Genomic DNA, 25,739 nt, shown 5'->3' on the forward strand with positions numbered 1-25,739 from the left:
TATTTTGGCAAGTGAGAATAATACAGCTATAAACATGGGAGAACAGATAACATTTGACATACTGACTTCATTTCCTTTGGATATGATCAGCAGTGGGAGGTATATTTTAGTCATTTGCAGAACATCCATCTTGTTTACCACAATAGTATTGCCACCCATAGGGAGCCTGGGCTCCCTATTCTCACTAATATTTGTTATCTTTTGAGACCAGTCATCCTAAAAGTTAATTGTGTCTCCTCATGGCTTTAATTTGCATTTCTCTGGTGATTATTGGTTCTGAGAACTTTTTCATATATCTATAGGCTATTCATAAGGCTTTGAGAATTGTTTATTCAGAACTTTGCCCATTACTTTTACATCAGGCTGTTTCTTTTGCTGTATAAAGTCTTTGGGATTTGATGTAATCTCATTTGTCTATTTTTGTTTTTGTTGCTTGTACTTTTGGGATTAAATCCCCCCAAAAGTGATGCCCAAATTAGTGTCATGGAACTTTCCCTTTCTATTTTTTTTTTCAGTTTCAGATCTTATGTTTATTCCATTTTGAGTTGATGTTTGCCTATGGTGTAAGAGTCTAATTTCATTCTTTGGCATGTGAATACCTTGTTACCCCCTACTTTCTCAGCACTGTATTGAACAAACTGACTTTCTCCCCACTGCTATTTCTTGGCACCTGAGCTGAAACTTAATTGACCATAATGAGCAGGTTTGTATCTGGGCTCTCTAGTTTGCTGCTATTTATTCAGTACAGAATTTTTTCATCTATGTTCATCAAAGATGATCACCCTGTAACTTTTTTCTTGCAGTATCCTTTTTTTTTTTTTTGGCCAGTCCTGGGCCTTGGGTTCAGGGCCTGAGCACCTTCCCTGGCTTCTTCCTGCTCAAGGCTAGCACTCTGCCACCTGAACCACAGCGCCCCTTCTGGCCGTTTTCCATATGTGTGGTGCTGGGGAATCGAACCGAGAGCTTCATGTGTAAGGAGGCAAGCACTCTTGCCACTAGGCCATATTCCCAGCCCTCTTGCAGTATCCTTGTTTGGCTGTGTTATCAGGGTAATGTTGACCTTATAAAATGAGAAATGCCCTCCTTTTTTCAGTTTCTTTGGAAGAGTTTGAAAAGAACTTCTATCAGTTCTTTAAATTTTTGGTAGAATTCAGCAGTGAAACTAGAGGCCTTACTTGTTTTCTTCTAATGGGAGATTTCTCAGCACTGACTCAGTCTCCTTATTATTGATATATTAAAATGTTCTATTTCTTCATCATTCAGCCTTGGTGTGTGGTCTGTGGATCCAGGAATTTGTCCAATTCTTCCAAGTCATCAATTTGTTGGCATGTTCTCTTATCCTTCCTATTTCTTAAATATATTTCTAATGACTGCTCTTTCCATCTTGTCTAGGCTAAAGCCTCTTCCACTTAATCTTTCCAAAAATTAACTCTAGTTGATTTTAATTTTCAGTTGATTTTCTTTTGTTTTTCAAGTCCCCATTTGATTTTCACTCTGACTTTATTATTGTTTTCTTGACTTGATTATTTCTCAATATTTTCTTAAAATTCACAGAGCTTCCTTAAAATATTACTTTGAATTCTTTCTTTTTGCTGATCCTGGGGCTTGAACTCAGGGTATGGGCTCTGTCCAGGAGCCTCTCTGTGCTCTACCACTTGAGCCACAGCACTATTTCTAGCTTTTTCTGAGTAGTATACAGAAGATAAGAATCTCATGGAATTCCCTTCCAGGGCTGGCTTTGAACTGTAATCCTCAGATCTCTGCCTCCTGAGAAGCTAGTTATAGGCGTGAGCCACCAGCATGGCTACTTTGAATTTTTGTGGGCAATTTCCTGGGAAATATTTGGGAGATAATTGTGTCTTTTTAGTTGTTGTTGTTGTTGTTTTTATATTTCTTGACACTTTGAAACCTGTACTTGTGAAGAATCAGGGTCTTACTTCAGTGCAAATACAGACTCCAGGCCTGTCCAGAACCAGGCCAGTCTCTGAAGCTCCAAGCTCCGTATTGTACTCGAACACTGAGACTCCAAACCTGCTCTAACACTCAGCCCCAGCTTCCAAGTTACCCAGAAGACTGTTTCCAGAACAGCCCTAGTGCCAGAACACCCCAGTGGGTGTGAAATGGCCCTAGCAATAGGCTGACTCCTACATCAATACTCATTGCAACAAACCTTAAAATTGGACCAGCATCTATGGAACTGGGCTCCAGGAATGCCCCTGCAGACCCAGGTTTTACTGTGCTCTGGGACACAGGCTACTGCTATAGACCTAACCTCTACTCTGGCACCTGTGTACGCTCAGCTTCCAGGCCAGACCACAGGATCCATGTTCCAACCCAGCACAAACCCTAGCAGACACTGGTTCTACAGCTGTTGTCTTCGTATGAGGCCAGTCCCAGGCTCCAAAGGCTCCAGTCTTGGTATATATATATATATATATATATTTTTTTGGCCAGTCCTGGGCCTTGGACTCAGGGCCTGAGCACTGTCCCTGGCTTCTTCCCGCTCAAGGCTAGCACTCTGCCACTTGAGCCACAGCGCCGCTTCTGGCCGTTTTCTGTATATGTGGTGCTGGGGAATCGAACCTAGGGCCTCTTGTATCCGAGGCAGGCACTCTTGCCACTAGGCTATATCCCCAGCCCTCCAGTCTTGGTATATTTTTAACAACTGATTCCTAGCATGATGGCCTTCACTTAAAAGAGCTAGATAAGTATTTAATGAATTAAGAGGCTAAATTCTATCAGCATACATAAAGTAAGAACTAAAATCTAACATACTTTACGGTTTTTAACACAACCATCATCGCTGAGTTTAGGTGAAGGAAAACAACTAAGATTTGTTACAATTTTATGGTTTAGATCACCACATATCTCATTTATTTTCATACAAATCTCATGAGGAAGATGGTACCATTAATTACGTTTTAGACACGAAGAAAGGAGAACAATGAAGTTAAATGACCGGCAGGAATCAGATCTATGCATACACTCTAGTTTTGGTACTGAAAACTTTCTATTATTATTATTTTTTTATTTTTTATTTTTGCCAGTCCTGGGCCTTGGACTCAGGGCCTGAGCACTGTCCCTGCCTTCTTTTTTTATGCTCAAGGCTAGCACTCTGCCACTTGAAGCACAGCGCCACTTCTGGCCATTTTCTGTATATGTGGTGCTGGGGAATCAAACCGAGGGCTTCATGTATAAGAGGCAAGCTCTCTTGCCACTAGGCCATATCCCCAGCCCCTGAAAACTTTCTATAAAACAATCAAACCACCAAAATATTTACAAGTATGTGAGGCAGTTTACTCTTGATAGAACTTTAAATGTTCAAATGTTGGGCTGGGAATATGGCCTAGTGGCAAGAGAGCTTGCCTCGTATACATGAAGCCCTGGGTTCGATTCCCCAGCACCACATATATAGGAAACAGCCAGAAGTGGCACTGTGGTTCAAGTGGCAGAGTGCTAGCCTTGAGAAAAAGCCAGGGATGGTGCTCAGGGCCCCAGGATAGGCAAAAAAAAAAAGTTCAAATATTAAAAAATACCTCCACTTTAAATCATTGTACTTAACATCTCTTTAATATCTATAATAGTTACAAGGCCTACACATTTATTAATGCTATAAATATCTGAAAATAGAGTTAGGAAGCTTAATTGTTCTTGGAAATGTTCTAGCTATGCATGCCATTAGAAATGCATAGTAACCACAAAATTCTGGGTCATGTATATATCCTCTTAATGTTTTTACTACATGAAATCACAAGGGAACAGCAATAATTCCAGCAATTCTTTAACCTAACTTAGGTTTTATTTTCCATGATGCAAAGACCAAACTCAATGAAGAAGTTAGCATTTAACTTCACATAGACCAATTTTTCCCCAGAGATTGATTCCTAAGCATTAGTCACCCACCATTCAACCACCTAAGTGGTACTTCTACATGGATATACAATAATTCTCAGTTACACCACACTGTATTGTGAAAAGAAATAGAAATCATTCAAATCCTTCTATCCAATCAACAAATATTACTTTCATAACCTAGGACTGAAATGTTCAAACAATTATTTAAATTCAATTGTGTTTTTTAAAAAGCAAAATGAATACTTACAATACATCCTTAAAGTCTCCAAAAACATACATATGTCTAAAGCTGTCAATAGCTATTACAGGGCAATCTGCTGGAGTTTTCTGTATATGCAGAAGAGGATGTCTAAATTTGTCACAATCTGCATGCAAAAAGTTTATTGTACCTTTGGGAGAAGCAGAATGTTAAGAAGTACATTAGAATTTTCATGACTGTATTAAGATTGTAAACTCACAAAAATAAAATAATAAATAAAAACCACCAACATTCTTTTTTTCCCCCTATATATGTGGTACTGAGGAATCGAACCCAGGGCTTCATGTATACTCTACCACTAGGCCACATTCCCAGCCCCACCACCAACATTCTTTACAGTAATATAGATCAGATAAAACTACAACCTAAATGATATAACAGTTACTTAAAAGAGGTAAGATTTTCTCAAGGCAGAATATAATTTCCTTGGGAATTATAACAAAACTCAGATTCAAATGCTATAGTGGATTTATTTTAATGGGTAATCATATGCTCTGTATATTACCCATATTTTGGGCTGTGAGTTCCTCAAACCAATATATAAGCTGTTTCAGTGAAACCATCTTCTTACTAAATGAACACCTTCTTAATAAATGACTAAAATGGAAGCTCTATATGACGCTGAAGGCTGATTTTGATTGACTTGCTTCCCTAACGGAGAGAGGGGAAGCTGTTAATGCCTCATATTCCAGAGAAATTCTCATTTAATCACTAAGAAATAAGAAATAAATATGAACCTTTGGGAATGTAAGGTGTCACACAGGCATTAAGGTGTTGGGACAAAGTGCTGTAACATCATATATTATTCACTCATGATCCTACTTTTCATGTTATTTGACTTTTTTTTCTCTAAAACAGGCATACAGAAAGCAAGCAAAACAACAACAAAACCCTCACACTTCTTTATATTAAATATCTACCAATGTTTCCTCACCCCTGTTAAATTTTTAGCCCAAATATGCTTATGGGGATGTGAATGTGATGGAGGAAAGAGGAAGGGAAAAGCAGAGCAAGGAAGAGTGAAAATAAACACCTTAACCTGTCTACCTTTTTCACTTATCAACTGCCGGGCCACTTCATTCTGGAATATGTCTAAACTTTCCGTATCCTCTTTCATGTGGAAGAGTATGAGAAAAGGCAGTCCTTCTTCTGTCAATTCCTGCAGAGAAGAATTCACTAAGAATTTATTGGTCTCTCTGTTCAGTCCTAGTTATTTTTCAGGTATGAACAACTGAATAAACCCATGTAATGCCATAGTTGCAAGATCCCAGGAAGAAAAGGGTTAATGGTGTAAGTGTATTAGCCTGACAGAAGAATAAATTCACTCTCCTCTCCACCCCAGGCACTCTAATGCATACCTCTCCATTTTCAAATGTTATTTCTCGGACAAGTGGAACACATTTATCTTGAATCCAATTGTAAGTCAGGTCAAAATTTGTCATAGATCCCAAGTACACCATGTCTGGAGCAGAACGCTATCCAATAAAAACAGAGAAAATAATTAAGCAAATCTAATCTGTGCTGGCAAAAGCACATCTTAAAATCTGTCTACAAATCCATAAACTCCACAGAAGATATTTTAAAAACATAAAAAATGAAACTTATAAGGAAGAAGGCCAAAGACACTGGAAAAAAAAAAGTCAACTGTGATTAAGAGGAATTTGATAACTCAGTCTGTGACATATAAGCCTTTCTTTCTTTGTATTCAGAACAATTATTAGTATGTTCACCACTCGCAGGCAGGAATGTGAAAAGAGTAATTATCCAAATGAATAAACTTTTCCTTCTCATCGAAAAAAACAACTGAAAAAACTTGGAAACTGACAAGATGCTATATAGATCTGTCATGTGATCTATAATATATTAACTACTTACAGATTTGTTTTTGCATTTACTCGTGATTAGTATTTAAGAAGTGGGCCTGCAGTAGGTACTTTCTACATGTTGATTCACTTAGTACTCCCAATGATCCTACATCCCAAATCCTATTACTAACATTCCTTATTTTTACTAATGATAAAAACTTAAGCACAGAGAAGGTAAGAAATGTTCCCATGGTACTACACCTAGAAGGTGGCAGGTCTGACAGTCAAAACCAGGCAGTGCAATAACAGAGCCTGTGCTATTAATGACCACCTTACATTGGGAGACACTACTGAATTTTGAAAATCCACAGATGATGATATTTTGTAAACTACTATTAAGGAAATGCACATACAGAAAATTCAGGCAGAGGCCCATCTGCTGTGATTTGAATATGGATTAAGTGTGTCCCCAAGAGTTCATGTGTGGAAGACTGGTCTTGAATGGTGATAGGAAAAGTGGCAAAACTTCTAACAGGTAAAAAGTGATGGAGGGGAATTAAGTCACTGGGGACATTGCCGTTGGAAAGGATTAATGTAGCTTTTGCAGGACCTCACTTTTTTATGACAGTGAGTTGTCATAAAAAGAACAAGACTGGCCGTCTCCTCATATCTAATTTCTCACCTTGCTGTACATAATTTTTCTCTCTCTGCCCTTTGACCACGTTGTGACACAATAAAAAAGGGCCATCCCTCATGACAGGCTAAACAAACAGGTCACCAGACTTTATAGACTTTTAGCCTCCAAAAGTGTGAGGTAAAAAAAAGCCTTTTTTCTTTGTGGTTTCTATCTTCAGGTATTTTGTTACAGCAACAGAAAATGGCCAGAGTTATTATCAGAACAAGAAATGAACTTTCACCAGGCTCCGGTGGCTCACACCTGTAATCCTAGCTACTCAGGAGGCTGAGATCTAGGATTGCAGTTCAAAGCAAGCCCGGGTCCCAGGAAAGTCCATGAGACTCTTATCTCCAATTAACCACCAAAAAAAAAAGGAAGTGGTGCTGTGTGGCTCAAGTGGTAGAGCACTAGCCTTGAGCTGAAGAGCTCAGGGACAGCACCCAGGCCCAGAGAGTTCAATCCCCATGATGGACGGACAGACAGAAGGAAGGAAGGAAGAAAGGAAGGAAAGATGAAATGAAGGAACTTTCTAAGCAAACAACAGTAATGGTAATTCATCTCACATAAAAATTTAGTGTCAAAACACTGAAAATAAAAATAGGCAGTAGTCGGTTTATAATGGAGTGTAGGATAACACTGTGATTTTGGCCTTTTCATTGTAGCTACCATCATCTGAACTGCAGCAGCTACGTCTACATTTAGACTCACTTAAAACATCATAGCCAAGGTTAACACAACTTAGCTTTCCCTTATTATCTAGCAAGTATGAGGTTAATTTACACTCCAGGAAAAATGGAAATTTGGTTGGAACATTACAGTTAAGAGTGATGACAATGGATCGCTGACGGATTTTAAAAATTTTGCTCCAAGACTGCATGCAAGATGTAGAGGGCTGGGTAGGAGAGAGAAAGGCACCTGAGATCCAGGGAATCTCTAATCCCTGTCTGTCACGAAATGCCTGTGTACTTTAGGCTTCAATGGTTCTATCTTCACTTTGAAATATCTGGATTAGCATAAAATAGTGTTTCAAAGTGCCTTCATATTTCTAAAGTTCTATGATTTCACAAACTTTAAAACAAAATTACATTCATGCATTAAGTATCTTACTATAGGAAACAGCAACTTACCCCTGGTGGTTTGTAGATTATATTATCTCCGCTATATCTTTCTGGTTTTGAAATATCCCTAACAGGAAGAAAAAAACAGTAATAATGGCTTTTTAAAAACCAGATAAACACTGGAGCAATACATCCAAAAGTCAAAGCAGAGTTAGCCATCAATTTTGAAATGTATGATATAAGGACTGAAATATATATTACTCCATCATCTTTCCCACTGAGAAGACTAAAGTACGTACTTAGGTACACATTCTATTCTAAATGTGGACCTTTTAAGGTATGCATTTGAAGGGAAAATTTTAGCCTGCCATTTTTGTGACTAGCATTTTATTAGTTTCAACTGGCAGTGTTATCATTAAGGCAGCTTTGACCCCAGACCATTTTCCAATTATGGACCAAAGATATTAATTTGGTCACACTGACTAATAAAATACAGTATTTTTTTTATAAGACAGGCTCAATCATGAATGTTCTACTTCTAAAGACTAAAACACTTGTAAAACAACAAAATAAACAAAGAGACTAACTGAAATAACCTCTCTCATGAAAATATAGTTCCAAAATTTTTTTAAATCTATCTATCTACTAGGGCTTTTGTGTGTCTGGTACAGTATCTAGCATGAAAACATGTGACCTAGCATAGTAAACATTTATCCAGCACAATAAATATTTGGTGAGAGAATCCTACATCAAATATTAAGTCCAATAGGTAACTTTTTCTTTCTCTTGATAATTTGTAGATTAAATGAACATCAATGTAGCAGTAGTTTCTTACTAGAATAGTCAAGGAAAAAGCAACAAAAACTTGCTAACATAAGCTGATGTCAGTGGGACCAGAAAGGAATATGATCCATCCATCCATTCAATAATGACTTATTACATGTTTCCTTCATATCAGGAATCATGTTGGCACTGGATATGAAATAGTGAATCAACTAACAAAACCTTCATTTTCATGGAATTTATTTTGGTGCAGAAACATAGACCAAGGACACAAGATTTTAAAAGAAGAAAGAGTGTTATAAGGAAAAGTAACTGGAATAGGAATGACAACTTGAATGATGGTAATGGTACTTTCTGTAAGTTTAGTCAACAAGGATTTTCTGATGCAATGACCTCTGGGAAGTAATTCCAGGTATCAGAGCACCAAGGGTAAAAAGGCTCTACAGCAGAAGTAAGCCAGCTACATTTGAGGAGTAACAGCAAGGAGGTTTGAGTGGCTGGAGAGCAGTGATATGAGAATCCCAGAGTGTGTGGAGAGTTCTCCCATCTGCCCTTGATTTTGAAAACTCTTTAGTAATGCTCACAGGAAAACACATGCTTACATATGCACACACATATGCATAAGATCTACAAATGCAGTGAAGTGAGAAGTAAAGAAAAATATCATAAATTAGAGAGGATATACTGTGCCAGAAATCCAGGCCTTCCTCAAGATAGCTACTGCAATTAAGCTCAACAGTTATGGGTCAAAAACAAAAGAGAAAGACATTTTATAAAGCAAAAGATAGTTGAAAAAATAGAGAGTCTAGGTCAGAACCAAGGACAGAGTATTATATTTGGAGGAAAACAGAGCAGCCCCCCCTCCCCCAAGAAAAAAAGAGAGAGAGAACGCTAAGAGAGGTTAGAAACTTAAGGAGCAAAATTTAAGGATTCAATGTAAAGTGAACATTGACACAGCAGAGAAAGGGAAGGGTAGGTAAAGGTTACATCTTTCAGGAAAACTGAGGAGGATTAAAACTAGAAAAAAGTCTCTGGATTTAATGGGAGAGGAGTCATTTTGTGACAGCAAAGACAAGTTTCATCAGCGAGACAGAAGTGAAGTCAACTTTTGAGAGGTTAGGATGTTTAACTGAGTGAGAAATCAGGGTAAGAAAGCTTAAACTAATCTTCGAAAACAATGGGAATGAAAAGAAAAAGATGAGAGCTCAAAAGATCAGGTCTGAAAAGAGAAACATGTTTTTGAGAAAAGAAAGAATTTTATGAAAAGGATCCAGGTGAAAACATGACCTAGGGAGGGACAACTGATGGATTAAAGCCCCAGGGGAACAGTAACGATAACACGAGTGAAGAGGGTGGCCTCAGAAAGGAGAACTGTTAGGTTGGGGGTGTATTTCAGGGGTAGAGCACATGCTTAGCCCAAGTGAGGCTCTGCATTACATCTCCAGCACAAGAATTAATTTAAAAAAAAAGGAAGAATTATTATTGTGAGACAAGGAAGACACTGGAAAAGGTGTGGAGAGATGGAAATGAAGGATGACAAGAAAGTCCTCGCTTCGGCATGTGTTTTCACAGTCTGGTAACCCCTACAGGTGAGCATTTTGTCTGACATGGGCTGAAATGTCAGTAAATGAGTTGAACAAAAGCATGAAAGAACTAAATGTTAAACTGGTTTATTCTTTTCCTCTTCTATTCTGAAACAGACACTATGTTAAAAAATAAACAGCCAGGTACTAGTGGCTCATGCCTATACTCCTAGCTACTCAGAAGGCTGAGATCTGAGGATCATGATTCAAGGGCAGCCAGGGCAGGAAAGTCTGTGAGACTCTATTGCCAATTACCCACCAGATAACTGGAAGCAGCACTGTGGCTCAAAGTGGTAGAGCACATGCATTGAGCAAAAGAGCACAGGGACAAGGCCCAGGCCCTGATAAAAAAAATTAACTAATAAATAATAAATTAAAAAAATAAACACAATTTTTTAGCCCTTAAAAAGGATTCACAATTAAGTAGATACAAGGATTGGTTAGTGAGTTTAAGAGAAATAATGATATAATCTTTAAAGGGGTCATCCTCAGAAAAATATCTAAATATAAGAATTTAACCTATCAGCTGAGCTACCCTCTGGCATGCTCTCAATTAATATACTTACCCAAATGCAGATAGGAAGGCACAGTCATCGTGTAAAATACTCGCTACTCTTTCAAAAACTCTATAATTGTCTGAACCCTTTTGCTCAAAATATCCAATGATATTTCTTTTGCTGCGCTGTAAAATGAAATATTTAATTATTTTGCAAACATACATAATTTTACAAGCATGTTATTTCATTTACCCCTGTCCTAGTACACTGTACAGCTCCAGCTGTTGTTCAATTATCTCCACTTGAAGTATAATTATGAAGCCATGTTAAGCTTTTAATACCTAGTTTGAAACTATTAAAGATTACATTAAGTTGAAAAACAGCACTGATTATAATAAAATCTAACTATAAACATATCCTTCTAGCATTCAATTTTAAAATTTCAAGAAACATAATCAATGATAATCTTTTCCTAAATAAAAGGACATTCTAAGATGTACATCTAAAATAGTTCACCAACTAATAAACTCCGTTGTTAGCAGAGACTCCTCCTTTGAGATATCTTAACTCTGACCACTGTCACCCTAGGCCATTTCCAGGGTTGTGCTTGGGAATATCTGTTTCTAAGACAAAAAGCAGATGTACTGCTTACTCTGAAATGACACATTTCCCAAACACAGTGATCACTTCCCACACAACCCACTGCACGTGCAGCCATCTATCTGGCCCTTTGTATTACCTCCACAGGTCTGGGCATGGAGAAAGAACCAAATGCAAACATGTTCCCACCACTTTTTGTGATGTGAGTGATGAAGTCCCTTGTTTCTGACCCAGAATGTAGGATATCTCCTGACAATATCTATGAAATGATAACTGGGAAACTCATTGTAAAATATAGCAAAATCAGTCACTGTGATAAAGCCCAAACTCAAATGTTTCTGCTTTTGTTGTATGCTATTTTGTTTTTACTGCTGAGTACACAAGGAGAATGGATTAAGAAAGGTATTTTTGAGGGCATACAATTGACAGACAGCTGATATGAAGTAATTAAAACATCTGAAGAGTTTCACTAAGGAAAACTCAGAAACCTTGTATGCTTGATTTTAACTTCTGTTTATAAATTAAGTTTCCCTTTCCCCTCAATAAATTCAAATCAGTGCAAATTTTCTGTATACTAAACATTTTATGCAGAAATTTAATAAAATATTAGCACTTCCCTTGAGAACTAACTAAAGAAATATCTAACTATGTACATTACAAAGAACTATATAGGATATACAAAATGTAGAGCCATACAGATTATCCAGACTCCTTGTTTACATCAAGGTATATTCACCTTGATTAAGCAGGTAACGCTCATTTGATCTACTTAAAGTTAACTTACATCAAGATTGGTGATTTCTTCTAAATTCTGAATTTCTTGAATGGGGTCACTTTTCTGTTGCCTGATGTAATCTGCAAGTGCTTTCACTGAGCGCTGACCCCTGTATTCTCTCTTCATCATCATCCCATTACGAAACAACTTGAGGGTTGGGTATTTGCTTATCCTGTATCTCTGGGCAATATCAGCTAGAAGAAATTTTAAAAAACAAAACAAAACACTTTGCTTCCTACTCAGGGTAAACCCATAAGCCCAATAGTTAAAAATCTTTCAATTACTTAGTGAGGTATTTTTGGTTTATGCCATTCTTTTTCAGTGAGAGAAAGAAAAAATAGTCATAACTTGAGCTTGATCTGATTATTAGACCAGGCTTTACTCACACTGCCTGTGTTTAAGCCCCAAACTTTCCACTTACTTTCTGTACAAACTTCAGTTCACATAGACTGTTTATATCCTAATTCTTCATCTAATATGGTAATTATAATAATTTCTATTATGTAAGTTTATTTTATAGATTTCGTGATAATATAAATTTATGGTACAAAGTATAGCACATCTGAATACAAAAAGAAGCAATAATTATGGCCTGTGAGGTATGAAATAAATTAAAATACATGACAGTGACACATTCACATAAAAGCTAGAGGAAATATGCAGGAAGTAAATTATACTGAATATTCTAAGGCTTTTACAGTGCTCAGGAGGAGCAGTAATATTTTGACAAGATGCATTATTTTCTTTCTGGGATAAGCAGTAAGAGAATGTTAGAGGAATATTAGAGGTTAAGTAAGGATAGTGCATGGGACAGACAAGGGGTAATGAAAAACCTTTGGAATTAAGGTCATATAATACTCTGGTAAATTCCAGGGGGCTTCATAAAGATAGAAAAGATTCATTAATAAGATTACTTAGAAATATATGAGTAAACAAAGGGAGACCCCCTTCAGTCTCGTATCTGAGTCTGCGGAATGCTTTATCTGCAAAATCAGAGAAATATGAATTATCAATTTATCTTAATACATATTAAATTTAGACAACAATCAGTCTGACTTAAGAGCTGATATATCCTTAAACCAGATGACAGCAGCTCTACCAGCTCTACGCCCTTTTCAGCTGATAACTTGTACTGCGAGAGTATGTGAGAGTATGCCTTTGAGGACTTATAAAGAAGAGTCCTACTACTACCTGAGCAAAGAAGTAAATGAAATTAAATTGGTATTCGAAGCTGAGGGGTGGGTTGAAGTCTTTTAAGTTACACAGAGGTCCTTGTAATAAGACAGAGACTACAAGGCTTGGACTTACTCTATATATAATAAAAACAACTGGAAGGAAGAATAAAATAAGGAAGGACTTAACTTTCCCAATTACAAAATAAATTTATTCCCCAGTATACAATGAAATATAGTGCATTACAAAATAAAGCTTTGCAGTGCTACATGAATGACTGAATGTTTAACTAAAATGCTGTTAAAACAGGCTAAACAATTCTACTGGCCAATGCAGCAATGTTATGATATGGAAAATATCTCATAACTGTAAGTTACTAATTCCCCAAATGCTCATCAATAAGAGATTGTCTGGGGGGGCTGGGGATATAGCCTAGCGGCAAGAGTGCCTGCCTCGGATACACGAGGCCCTAGGTTCGATTCCCCAGCACCACATATACAGAAAACGGCCAGAAGCGGCGCTGTGGCTCAAGTGGCAGAGTGCTAGCCTTGAGCGGGAAGAAGCCAGGGACAGTGCTCAGGCCCTGAGTCCAAGGCCCAGGACTGGCCAAAAAAAAAAAAAAAGAGAGATTGTCTGAATAAAGTGGTATGTGCCCACATAAGGAAGAATTAAGTTGTTACTGTTACATAAAGAAATGAAAAACTCTCTATGTTGCTAAAGTGCAATATTTAAGATACATAGTCAAGTGAAATAAGCCAAATGGAGAAAATAAAATTATGTACAAAAGAGATTCCTTTTTTTTTCTTTTGCCAGTCCTGGGGCTTGAACTCAGGGCCTAGGCACTGTCCCTTAGCTTCTTTTGCTCAAGGCCAGCATGCTACCATTTCTGCCTTTTTCTGTGTATGTGGTAGTGCAGAATCGAACCCGGGGCTTCATGAATGCTAGGCAAGCACTCTACCACTAAGTTACTACATTCCAGCCCAGGAGAGATTCTTTAGATAAGAAGTAGGGAGGGCTGGGGATATAGCCTAGTGGCAAGAGTGCCTGTCTCGGATACACGAGGCCCTAGGTTCAATTCCCCAGCACCACATATACAAAAAACGGCCAGAAGCGGCGCTGTGGCTCAAGTGGCGGAGTGTTAGCCTTAAGCGGGAAGAAGCCAGGGACAGTGCTCAGGCCCTGAGTCCAAGGCCCAGGACTGGCCAAAAAAAAAAAAAAAAAGAAGTAGGGAGAAGAAAGTCAAGGAAGAACATAAACGCAGATGTTCATACATATACACACACATACACTTGGAGTATATGCTTGCTTATACATATATGCTTCCTTGCACTTTCTTCACCTCCACAAAATACAAGCTGGGGAAAATAGTAGCAGAGAAGAAATTTAGATGTTCTTACTGCACTTTTGACCATACAGCTACTGAAATGTTTAACCTTAAGACAAAAGTGAATTAAAAATTTAGATATTGCATTGTTGTTTTGAAATTTAACACATATATTATAAAGTACATAAACAATTGTGCTAGTGTCATTAAAAATTAACACTTTCAGATTAGGGGAAAAATACATGTTGAGAAAATATTTCATGACATTAGTCTAAAAAACGATCTTTTTGGATAAGAATTTCAGTGCAAGTTGGCAGAATACTATTTAACATGAAAAAGACTCTGGGTTCAATCCCAAGCAGTAACAAACAAATACACAAACAAAAAGAACAGACTTCAAAAGCACAAACAAAATAAAACCAGACAGATAGGATTACCTCTCTACAGTAAAGAAAATCTACAAACTAAAGAGACAAATTACAGAAGAAAATATTTGTAAATCATATAGCTAATGAAGCTCAATATCTAAAATATGTAGGAGCCTAATTAAAAAACAGACAAAAATGCCAAGAACCAGTGACTCATGCCTGCAATCCTAGCTACTCAAGAGGCTAAGATCTGAGGATTACAGTTTGAAGTTAGCCTGAGCAGTTAAGTATTGAGATGTTTATGTCCAGTTGACCAAAAAGCTGGAACCACAGCTGTGGCTCAAGTGGTAGAGTGCCAGCCTTGAGTGAAAAAGCTAAGGGACAACGCCCAGGCCCTGAGTTCATGCCCCAATACAAGCAGAAAGGACCAAAAAAACAACAAAAAGCAAAAAACAAGAAAATGAACAAAAACCCTGAATAGATATTTCTCAAAAGAAGACACACAAATAGTCAAAGAATATATGAAAAAATTTTCAACATCAATGATCCATCAGGAAAATGCAAATCAACACCTTGAGAAACTAGGGATATATAGCTCAAGAGGTCAGTGCTTGCCTCGCATATGTAGAATTAAAAAAAAAAAACCTACAGTGAAGTATCATCTCAGTTTTGTTATGAATATCATCAAAAAGATTTTTAAAACAAGTGTTAGTAAGGATATAAAGAAAAGGGAGGCTTGCATACTTTCAGTGGGAATTTAACTTAATGATAAAAGGGATGACATTGATCAAGATACACTGTACTTGCAAACTGACATGTTGAATTAAAACCTCTGCACACTACTTAAGTATAACAAAAAAATTTAAAAATATTAACAGAAGAGATTTTTAAGTCATTATAAAAACAGTATGAAAGTTCCTCAAAAAATTCAAAATAAAAATATGTTGATATTGGTAAATATTGAACTATATGTAAGGACATAAAATCTGTATGCAGAGAGAAATCTGCGCTGTCATATTTATGGCAGCACTATTAATAAGATTCAAAATGTGGAATCAACAAATGGATGAAAAATGTAGCATATACACACATGGAATATTATTCAACTACACAAAAGAATGAAATCCTGGTATTTTTCACAACAAAAATACACTTGAGGATATTATATTAAGTGAAATATACCAGGCACAGAAAGACAAACACTACATGACCTTACTCATAGTGAAATCCTCTAAGAAAATTAATCTCATAGAACTAACAATGGTGATTACCACAGGCCAGTTGCTGGGTACGAGGAGGAAATAAGATGCAGATTAGTATAGTTAGATAATAGGAATAAAGTTCAAGAATTTTTCATACAGCAAGGTAGCTATACCTAATTATGATAATAGCTATAGTTAATTATGATACTTATGAACTATGTAGAGAATGAGTGGTAGGTATTATATGTTCTCAGGAAAATACTAACTGTGGAATGCAGTGGAATTGTAAATTGGTGGATTTAAACATTCAAAAATGTTCAAAACATGGGATATACAATAAAAACATTATCTGTTAATTTTTCAAGGGTGACTAGGTAAAAGTCTTACAATATAAATTTGAATTAGAAGTAGTAGCATCTTTTCTATGGTGGTGATAAATGAACACAGACCCTTCTGTATGCTACCCAAGCACTCTACCACCAACCTATATGCCCAACTTAGTATGAACTTTTAATGTGCTCCCTCTTTCAAAAGTGTACATTTAAAATCTTTACCATGATACCTCTTCCTAATCACTTAATGACAATAAGTATGAATATTTAAACAAAAATGTAAACACTTCTATGAAAATATACTTACTAAAACTGCGACTAGAAGAAACAGAAAAGAGCTTTAAAGGGATGGAGGAATAGCAATACCAAACTCCAAACTCTATTACAAAGCTATAGTAATAAAAACAGCTTGGTACTGGCACAAGAACAGGCCTGAGGACCAATGGAACAGAACTGAAGACCTAGAAATGAACTTGCAGACCTATGGCTACCTAATCTTTGATAAGGGAGCCCAAAAAATACAATAGAACAAAGACAGCCTTTTCAACAAAGGGTGCTGGGAAAATTGGTTAAACACCTGTAGAAAGTGAGTCTTGAATGATAAGTCATCAGTTTGAGCTGCTTATGACAAGCACCCACAAAATTATGGGCTAAGCCTTCAAAATATTCACCAGGCAGTAGCAGAGAACCAGGAGATCAGTTAGGAAACTACTAAAATAATCCTCACACAAAAAAACAAGAGTGTTTACCTTTTAAGCATTAATTTAGGTTGCCTTGAAGTTCTGGTAACAGAACAAAAAAAGTCAATGGTTTCATTCTCAAACAACATTATGGCAGTAAGCATGGAGCATAATGAGGTGGCTTTTGATAATTAAAAAGGTTTTGAACCTTAAAATTACATTGATCAATAACCTCAGATATAAAGGTGACTTTTTATAAGCTTTGGCCAAAAGTTATTTTAAGATAATTACAATGTGACATTTTGACAACATAAAGAATGACTTAAGGGCATAATGAGTAGGTTTTTTTTTTCCTTCTATAAACTGAAGAGATCAAATGTTAAAATGGATGTCAGAGGAATTATAAATTTCAGAGGTTAACAGCTCCCTGATTGGAAAATTAGCTTGTACTTTTGCTTCAGTGGTCACTTATTTTTCCTTGATGTGTCCTTCCTACATGCCTCCCTAATGCCCAGTAGGGACACTGAGTCACATTCCTATCTTATTAATGGCCCTCTCTGCTAGATTGCCCATGGCAACCACAAAGATGCAGATGATTTCAACAGCAAGGTCTTACTGTTTCTCTGGTTCCTAAAAGAGGATTGTTGCTGTCAGAACAAACAAAACAACCCATATAACAAAATCTAAACAGAAAATTTAAAGTGAGACAAGCAGCTTACTCAAAACTCAGGTTTGACCTTATCATCCAAAGTCAATTTTATAGATATGAGCTCTTTGTTTTATATTTTCTTGTTCTGGTCGTGGGCACTGTCCAGGCCCAGGGCCTACATGCTGACCCTGAGCTTTTTGCTTGAAGCCAGCATTCTACCATATGAGCCCATTTTTTGGTGGTTAAGTGGAGATAGGAGTCTTATAGACTTTACTGCCTGGGCTAGCTCCAAAAGGCAATCTTCAGATCTTAGCCTCCTGAGTGGCTAGAACTACAGTCATGAGCTACCAGTGCCCAGCCATTTTCTTCGAATTAATGCAGCATTTAGGTAAAACTCACCTAAAAGCTTCTTAATTTCCAATGAAGAAGGTTCAATTTGAATTGGAAGACCACCAGGTAAGAGTAACTGAAGGATATGGAAATATACTCTACCTAATTCACAGACAACAACAATCTAGGAAAAAAAGCTACTGGGAGTCTGAAAGTTCTCCACTGACCAACAAATAACCTATGACTATCTCTTGCTTAGTGCCATGCAGCTGGTAACCACTGGGGGTCAGCAGAGAACCTAGTCCCACTGGGGGCAAACAGATGGAATCTCCAGAGCAACACACAAAACCTGATCCTTGAATTCTACAAGGAGGAGACTACAGATGTGTCATGTTGCACATTTGAAGCAAAGTTTGTGTGTGTGTACACGTGTGTGCACGCATGCACATGAGTTATATGAAGAAATTTTAGGGGAAAAAAGGCAATTATGAAGACAAAAAAAGAATCATTTGTAATCAATCACCACAGAGGAAAACCACTACTAAAATGTTGGCTAATATCTTGCTTTTTTTCTCTTCCTATGATCTTGTAATGTATCTACTCCCTACATAAAATACATCAAATAGAGAATTTTAGGGCTCAAGGGAGAACTGTAAGCTTTACAACAGGATTTCAAAATATACACTTGAGTTTATATAGCTATTAAGCTTCACTTGAGGAGTGGAGGAAAATATAGTAAGGCTTCTATATTCATTTTATACAAAAAAAAAAAACAATAGAAGAGCTTACTGGGTAGAATAAGCTTGCTCTCCATTTCCCAAGTTCTCAGCAGAGAATGTCTGAACAAAGTCCTAAGAAGGGTGTATAGAGAATGATGCAAAGGTAGAACAGGAAGTTCCACAAGATGCTAGTAGGTAGAAGAAAAGTAGAAGGATATATAGGCAGCAAAACAAAGGACTGAGATGACATATCTAACTCTGGTCTGATACCTAACAAACTGGCATACAGGGTAAGTCCTAATGAATTCCCAACTTATTTTAAGGAATGAGTTAGGTGCACTGCCTCCTAAAGATATTACTTTGAAAATACTCAACTGGAAAGCTTTAGGAAATTAAATCCATCCTGTCTCAGTGAATTATTGTGCTGTTATTTCTTGACTTTATGGTCTTACCTCATCACCAATTCCTAGTAGACTGATAAAAAAAAAGTAACAGATTTTCAAAATTTTCCAAAATTGAGACAATATACAAGGTTCTATCTCTGACAGATTTCAGAAGTGAATTCAAGTGTCACCATAATATGAGTTTGCAGCACATGTATGATGCAATCAACAGCTAGTAGAGATTTAAAAAATCAAATACAGCAAAAGTTGCTGTAATACAGTTTGCCGCAATAATTTTTTTCAAGAAATTGTGAAGTTTAACAAGTCACTACTGACAGAATAAGCTGGTTTTCCTTATTGTCACTTGATAGATTTATTGTATTTCTCAAAGTGAAGCCATCGGGCTGTGAATATGGCCTAGTGGTAGAATACGTGCCTAGCATTCATGAAACCCTGGGTTCGATTCCTCAGCGCCACATACATAGAAATAGCCAGAAGTGGTGCTGTGGCTCAAGTGGTAGAATACTAGCCTTGAGCAAAAACAAGCCAAGGGTCAAGGGAGGTGCTCAGGCCCTGAGTTCAAGGCCCACGACTGGCAAAAAAAAACAACAACCGTGAAGCCATCTTTGGATTACTGGAATATATTCTACTTGGTAATGAGAAAATTCTTGTCAAAGACACATTTCATAAGATGTTGCAAATGATTCTGCTGCATCTGTAAAATGCTAAGTAACACATTCTAGGCCTTGAAAGCCCAAAATTCATATTATATCTACTACTTACATCTACTTACTTACACCTACTTACATCTACTACTCCTGTATGAAATATTCTTCCCTTATATCTCCTGGAAATTCCTACTTCTTAGAGCAGAATTCTCTAAACTTGGCTAAGACTTATATTATCTCATGGTACTTAATAAAGTCCTTCAGAACAGTCATCACAATACACAATTTTGTACTTACTGCTTTTGCCTATCTGAAACTCTTAGTCTCTTGCCTTGTTTCTAGGGCCTCCCATATGACATTATGCATAGTAGACATACATTTGAAGGGGGGGACTGAATGAATGAGTACCTCTATAGAATTCAAGGAATTGTGGTAGTCATAACTGAAGTAATACATGTAAAAGCATGCATAAATGGATACAAGGACTCAATAAACAGGTTTTCCTCAGGTAATTTGACTAGAAATTTACGGGAACTTCAAGACATAATTCGATGACACTGAATGACAGGTCTATGTGAAATGGTGAGTCAGAAGAAAGTAGACACACAGAAGTATTAGAAGAGAGGATAGATACCAAACAGGTAACTAACAAGAAAGAGACATATAAGGGCAGGGAGGTTATCCAATTCCAAGGCCACATTCTACCTTTGCTTAACAACCTTTTTATAAATCTTTTGCCCAATAAAACCTAACTCTAAAGCAATAAGTAGGTATACTTGGCTGGAAAGAATATTGTAAGGAAATACAGACCATAAAAAGTAAAACATTTGGGCTGGGGATATGGCCTAGTGGCAAGAGTGCCTGCCTCGGATACACGAAGCCCTGGGTTCGATTCCCCAGCACCACATATACAGAAAACGGCCAGAAGCGGCGCTGTGGCTCAAGTGGCAGAGTGCTAGCCTTGAGCAGGAAGAAGCCAGGGACAGTGCTCAGGCCCTGAGTCCAAGGCCCAGGACTGGCCAAAAAAAAAAAAAGTAAAACATTTAATTTGCATAAATGAAACTCATCTAAATAGAAATGCCTATACAGTCTTCATAAAACTTGTTAGAACTTGAAGGAAATGATGAACAGGATGACACTGATCACATACTGACATGCTGAATTGAAACCCTTTTGTACAACTACCTAACAATAGTAATAAAACAAAACTTGTTAGAACTAATAAACTCTAGTATATAAGAGCAAAATACAAGAAAAATGTATTTCTACATACTAGCAACAAAAACTACAAATTAAATGGAAAAAACAATGTCATTTATAATAGCATCAAAAATAAATATATTTCTTTTTTAATAAATATATTTCAAAATAGATAAAACATATACAAAGTCTGACCAAAAAACATCAGATGGTAGGGCTCTAGTGGCTCACACTTGTAATCCTAGCTACTCAGGAGGCTGAGACGTGAGAACTGTAGTTCAAAGCCAGACTGAGCAGTAAAGTTTGTGAGACTCTTATCTCCTATTAACAGCCAAAAAGCCAGAAGTTAAGGTGTGGTTCAAATGGTGTAGCGCTAGCCATAGGCAAAAAAGCTCAGGGACAGTGCCTAAGCACTGAGTTCAAGCCTCATGACCTACACACACAAAAAAACCCAAAATGAAGCAAAAATCCCACCATATAATCCTCAAATCTGTAACATTCTACATTATTTAATAGTCCTCAAAACTGTCAAGATTATGAAAAATAATGAAGGATCAAGAAATGGTCAGAGATAACTAAAGAGGATTGATCGAATAACTAAATGAAATGTCTAAGAACAGAAAAAACGATACTAGGGGATTAATTAATAAAATTTGGACAGCATGCAGATTTTACTAGTTTCTTAGTTTTGACAATGTATGGTAATGTAAGATATAAAAAAGTAATGCAAAGTATATAGTATGTTAAAACTCAATTCTGAATAAAAACTTAAATATATAATTTACAATAATATCAGCAGCAAGAAATACTTAAAAGACAAATCTGATCTAATTATGCAATGTATAGTGAAACATTCCCCTGCATCTCTTTAAAATTCTTAGTACTTTCAAGTTTTGTACTAGACTTCTTCACAATTAATAAGATATACTCTTCAAAAGACACCCAAAAGAAGTTGGAGTCAAATGCTTCCAGATTTCAAAACTTACAATGAACCTTTCAAAACTAACTTAAGACTGCTTCAAACAATGTGATACTGGCATAAAACATACAGGAACAGAACAGCCCAGGAATTAATTCTCATATATTGTCAAATGACTTGCAACAAGGATGTCAAGATCATTCAATAAAGAATGGACAGTCTCTTCAACAAATGATTTTGGAATACCTGGAGATGTACATACAAAACAATGTAGTTTGACCCTTACTTTACTCCATATACAAAAAAAACTCAAAATGGACCAAAAATATTTGCAAATCATGATAAAGGATTAATATGTAGAACATATAAAGAATTCCTACCATTCAACAACAAACTGATGAGTAGAATAATCTGAATAAACATCATCAATTATGAGGAAAATGCAAAAACAACCAAAGTGACCTCTTACTCATTAAGATGGCTACTAAAGAAAACAAACCAGAAAATTAAGAAGTATTGGAAAGTATGTGGATAAAGTGAAATCCTTTTTTTAAAAAAATATTTATTTTTACCAGTCCTGGGGCTTGAATTCAGGGCCTGGGCACTGTCCCTGAGCTTCTTATTTTATTTTCTTTTTTGCCAGTACTGGGGCTTGGACTCAGGGCCTGAGCACTGTCCCTGGCTTCCTTTTTCTTGAGCCTCAGTGCCACTTCTGGCTTTTTCTGTTTTATTTGGTTCTGAGGAATTGAACTCAGGGCTTCATGCATGCAAGGCGAGCACTCTACCACTAAGCTATAGTCCCAGCCCTAAAGTGAAATCCTTATACACCAGTAACAGAAAGGTAAAATGGCACAGATACTATAGAAGACAGTATATGTCAGTTCTTCAAAAGGTCAGAAATAGAAATACCATAGGATTTATCAACTTTACTACTTGGTGATATACTTTTGAATAGTTTTTATATCTTTCTGTAAAAGAATTGAAAACAACATTTCAAGGAAATATCTATACATCCATGTTCACAGCCAAAAGACAGAAGTAACCCAACTGCCCATCAGTAGATGACAGATAAATTACACTCAGTGTTCTTCTGTTAGCTGCATTCTTGCATTCCTGTTCTAGTAACTGCACCATGAAAATATTCTTCAAAATTCCAGAAATAAAGTTTATGTTTTAAATAGAGCACTATTTTGAGTATTGTGATAACATTTTACTACTTCTTAACTTTATCCTGACCAGGAGTTAGTTAATCCTTTTGTCTCCATACAAAATGTATATGTTATCTGCGCATTGGTCACTTACTTGCTGTCTGGTTATCAGAGGAACTGTGGTAGTACTGCATGTGCTTGTGTTCAAGTAACCCTTATTTAACTCAGTAATGGCTCTATTCTAAGGACTGATTCTGGAAATCTTGACAGGCCAAACAAAATCATATGGACAACTACAATATACACACAATAGAATATTACTCACCTTTAAAAATTAAGGAAATTCTAGGGGCTGGGGATATAGCCTAGTGGCAAGAGTGCCTGCCTCGGATACACGAGGCCCTAGGTTCAATTCCCCAGCACCACATATGCAGAAAACGGCCAGAAGCGGCGCTGTGGCTCAAGTGGCAGAGTGCTGGCCTTGAGCGGGAAGAAGCCAGGGACAGTGCTCAGGCCCTGAGTCCAAGGCCCAGGACTGGCCAAAAAAAAAAAAAAAAATTAAGGAAATTCTAGCACATGTAAAATAGAGCTAATATTGAAACATTCTACTAAGTGAAAAAACCAGTCACATAGACAAAAAGTGGATGATTCCACTTACATAGGGTATCTAGAGTATTCAAATGAATGGAAACAGAAAGGAGAATGGTTTCTAGAGGTTGTGTGGAAGAGAAATGAGAAGTTGCTTTTATTAATAACTCATAGATTGAAAGTCACCTGAAAGAAAGTCACCAGTGAAAGAAAATGATACAATGACCATTTTCTCCCTAATGACTACAAACTTGAGAGCCTAATTTTAGATATGTGCAAGCACAGTAAAAGTACAAATTCTAGTTTGCACTATAATGCCCATAAATAAGTAATAAAACAATTTGAAAAGAGAGTCCACATCAAACACATCATGTTCTTGTCACTGGAAAGGAGGAGGAAAGATCAAAACAGTAGTGTGGAAATATAGTCCCTGCTTATACTAACAATCTTTTACTACTCCCTTCTTCTGAGCTAGTTATGAATTTTAGCAGAAATATGGTACACAGCTTGTAAGACTTTGAAATGATTTGTTGTTGGAAATTTTTTTCTGCCTGGCATAGACTATACCAATAAATCCTCAAAATGCCTTTTGAATTCAAGAGGGAAAAAAAAACTACCAAAACACAAATTGGTCTGTGCACACATCTGGTCAGGAGATCAGATTCTAATTCTAGTATGACTAATACTGAGCTGTTTAACACTAACACTAAGCTCGGTAATGTTGCTTAAGCCACTTTATTTCCATTTCCTCATTAGTCAAAGAAGTTAGAATGCCTTGCACATATGTGATCATTCTAAACAGTAGTTTTAGTCTAAAAGATAAGAAATTTGCAGAATGGGAGAGAGCTCTTTCTTCAGACTAATTTACCAATAACTCAATGCAATAGCTTTAACAAGCAATCTTTATTACCTAAAAACTGATATGCCTGAGATTCAGAGATTAGCCAATTATTTAGTCTCTATTTAAAAGAAAGCATGAAAAAAGAAAAAAGGAGGAAAAAGAGCTTAATCTAAACAACTGAGACACCCCTCTAAACGAGAACTACCAAATATACTAAATTATGAATAAAATCCAAGTATAAATGGATTACTCAGAAAGAAACATTGTTAGATCATTAGCTCAAGGTGAGACATAAGTCAGTTATACAGAAAAATATGAGTATTTGTCAAAGAATACTAACAGCAAAATCCAATAAACTACATTTTAACTACTCCCAATAATCACACCCAGTGATTACAACTAATTACCTCTCAATGATAAGTCTAAGCCAATCCTAGTAGACTCTAAAATAACAGAAACACAAAAATCTAGCAGTCTTATTTGAAATTAGAGTTTTATATACTACTAACAGTTACAAAAATTCATATTTTCTTCTAAAACTGTTTCATATATTTGCTGATTTTGGCATTAACACGAATAAGAAATATTGCTAGGAAAATTTAGTACCTGTATGCCTGACCTACTGTCTTAATGAAAAATGTATCAAAAAATAAACCTTTCCCAAAAGGCAAACTGGGAAGTTGCACTATATGAATGCAAAGATTAAACATTAACAATTTAAACTACATTCCAGACTTTTGGGGTTTGTACTCTAGTTAAAATGGGGCATTGAGAAAAAAAGAAAGATTAACAGCATGAGACAATTTCTTTCAGGCTTCTATGGAGTTACTTACAGTGCTGATCACAATCAACTCGGGCAAATACTACTTGATTTTTATCTGGATATTCCTCCTTAATGACATCAGAAGCTTCCTCAAATATTGGGTGCAACATCTGGCTGAAACGACACCTATCCAGACAAGCATATCAATTAGAAGTGAACAGGAGAAGTAACAAAATCTTATTTCAGTTTTCACCCATTAATATTTAATACATGAACAACAAATAATTTGGTGAAGCAACCACATATTTCATCATATCATTTAAGTGGAAAGAAGACAATTTTGAATTAAAAGACCATAATCCAATTCAAATACTTGTGTAATTAAAAGAATTGTTTCTTTCACTTAGAATACTTGTCAGTGTTAGGAAGCACATGGCAAGGGATTTCTTGCAGAGCTTATGAAATAAGTCTACAACATACCTCCATAAAAAACTACTGAGATTTGAACATTTAGAAAACAAGCTAGCTTATTCTAAAAAATGAACACAATTTTAGATTATA

At 36.5% G+C, this 25,739-nt stretch overlaps 1 protein-coding gene across 2 annotated transcripts in view; it reads right to left on the reverse strand.

Moving 5' to 3' along the window:
- Window positions 1-25,739, reverse strand: part of Erp44 (endoplasmic reticulum protein 44) — a 61,880-nt gene that overhangs the window by 12,104 nt on the left and 24,037 nt on the right. For both annotated transcript variants that reach the window (XM_048338129.1, XM_048338138.1), the window contains 7 exons: window positions 25,249-25,364; window positions 11,901-12,085; window positions 10,586-10,701; window positions 7,723-7,780; window positions 5,473-5,589; window positions 5,162-5,273; window positions 4,103-4,244 (listed from right to left, as the gene is read on the reverse strand). In XM_048338129.1, the coding sequence (XP_048194086.1) occupies window positions 4,103-4,244; window positions 5,162-5,273; window positions 5,473-5,589; window positions 7,723-7,780; window positions 10,586-10,701; window positions 11,901-12,085; window positions 25,249-25,364 (846 nt within the window). The remainder of the gene's footprint in view (window positions 1-4,102; window positions 4,245-5,161; window positions 5,274-5,472; window positions 5,590-7,722; window positions 7,781-10,585; window positions 10,702-11,900; window positions 12,086-25,248; window positions 25,365-25,739) is intronic.

Source organism: Perognathus longimembris, chromosome 1 (assembly GCF_023159225.1).
Source record: "Perognathus longimembris pacificus isolate PPM17 chromosome 1, ASM2315922v1, whole genome shotgun sequence".
In the NCBI taxonomy this organism is placed as follows: Eukaryota; Metazoa; Chordata; class Mammalia; order Rodentia; family Heteromyidae; genus Perognathus; species Perognathus longimembris.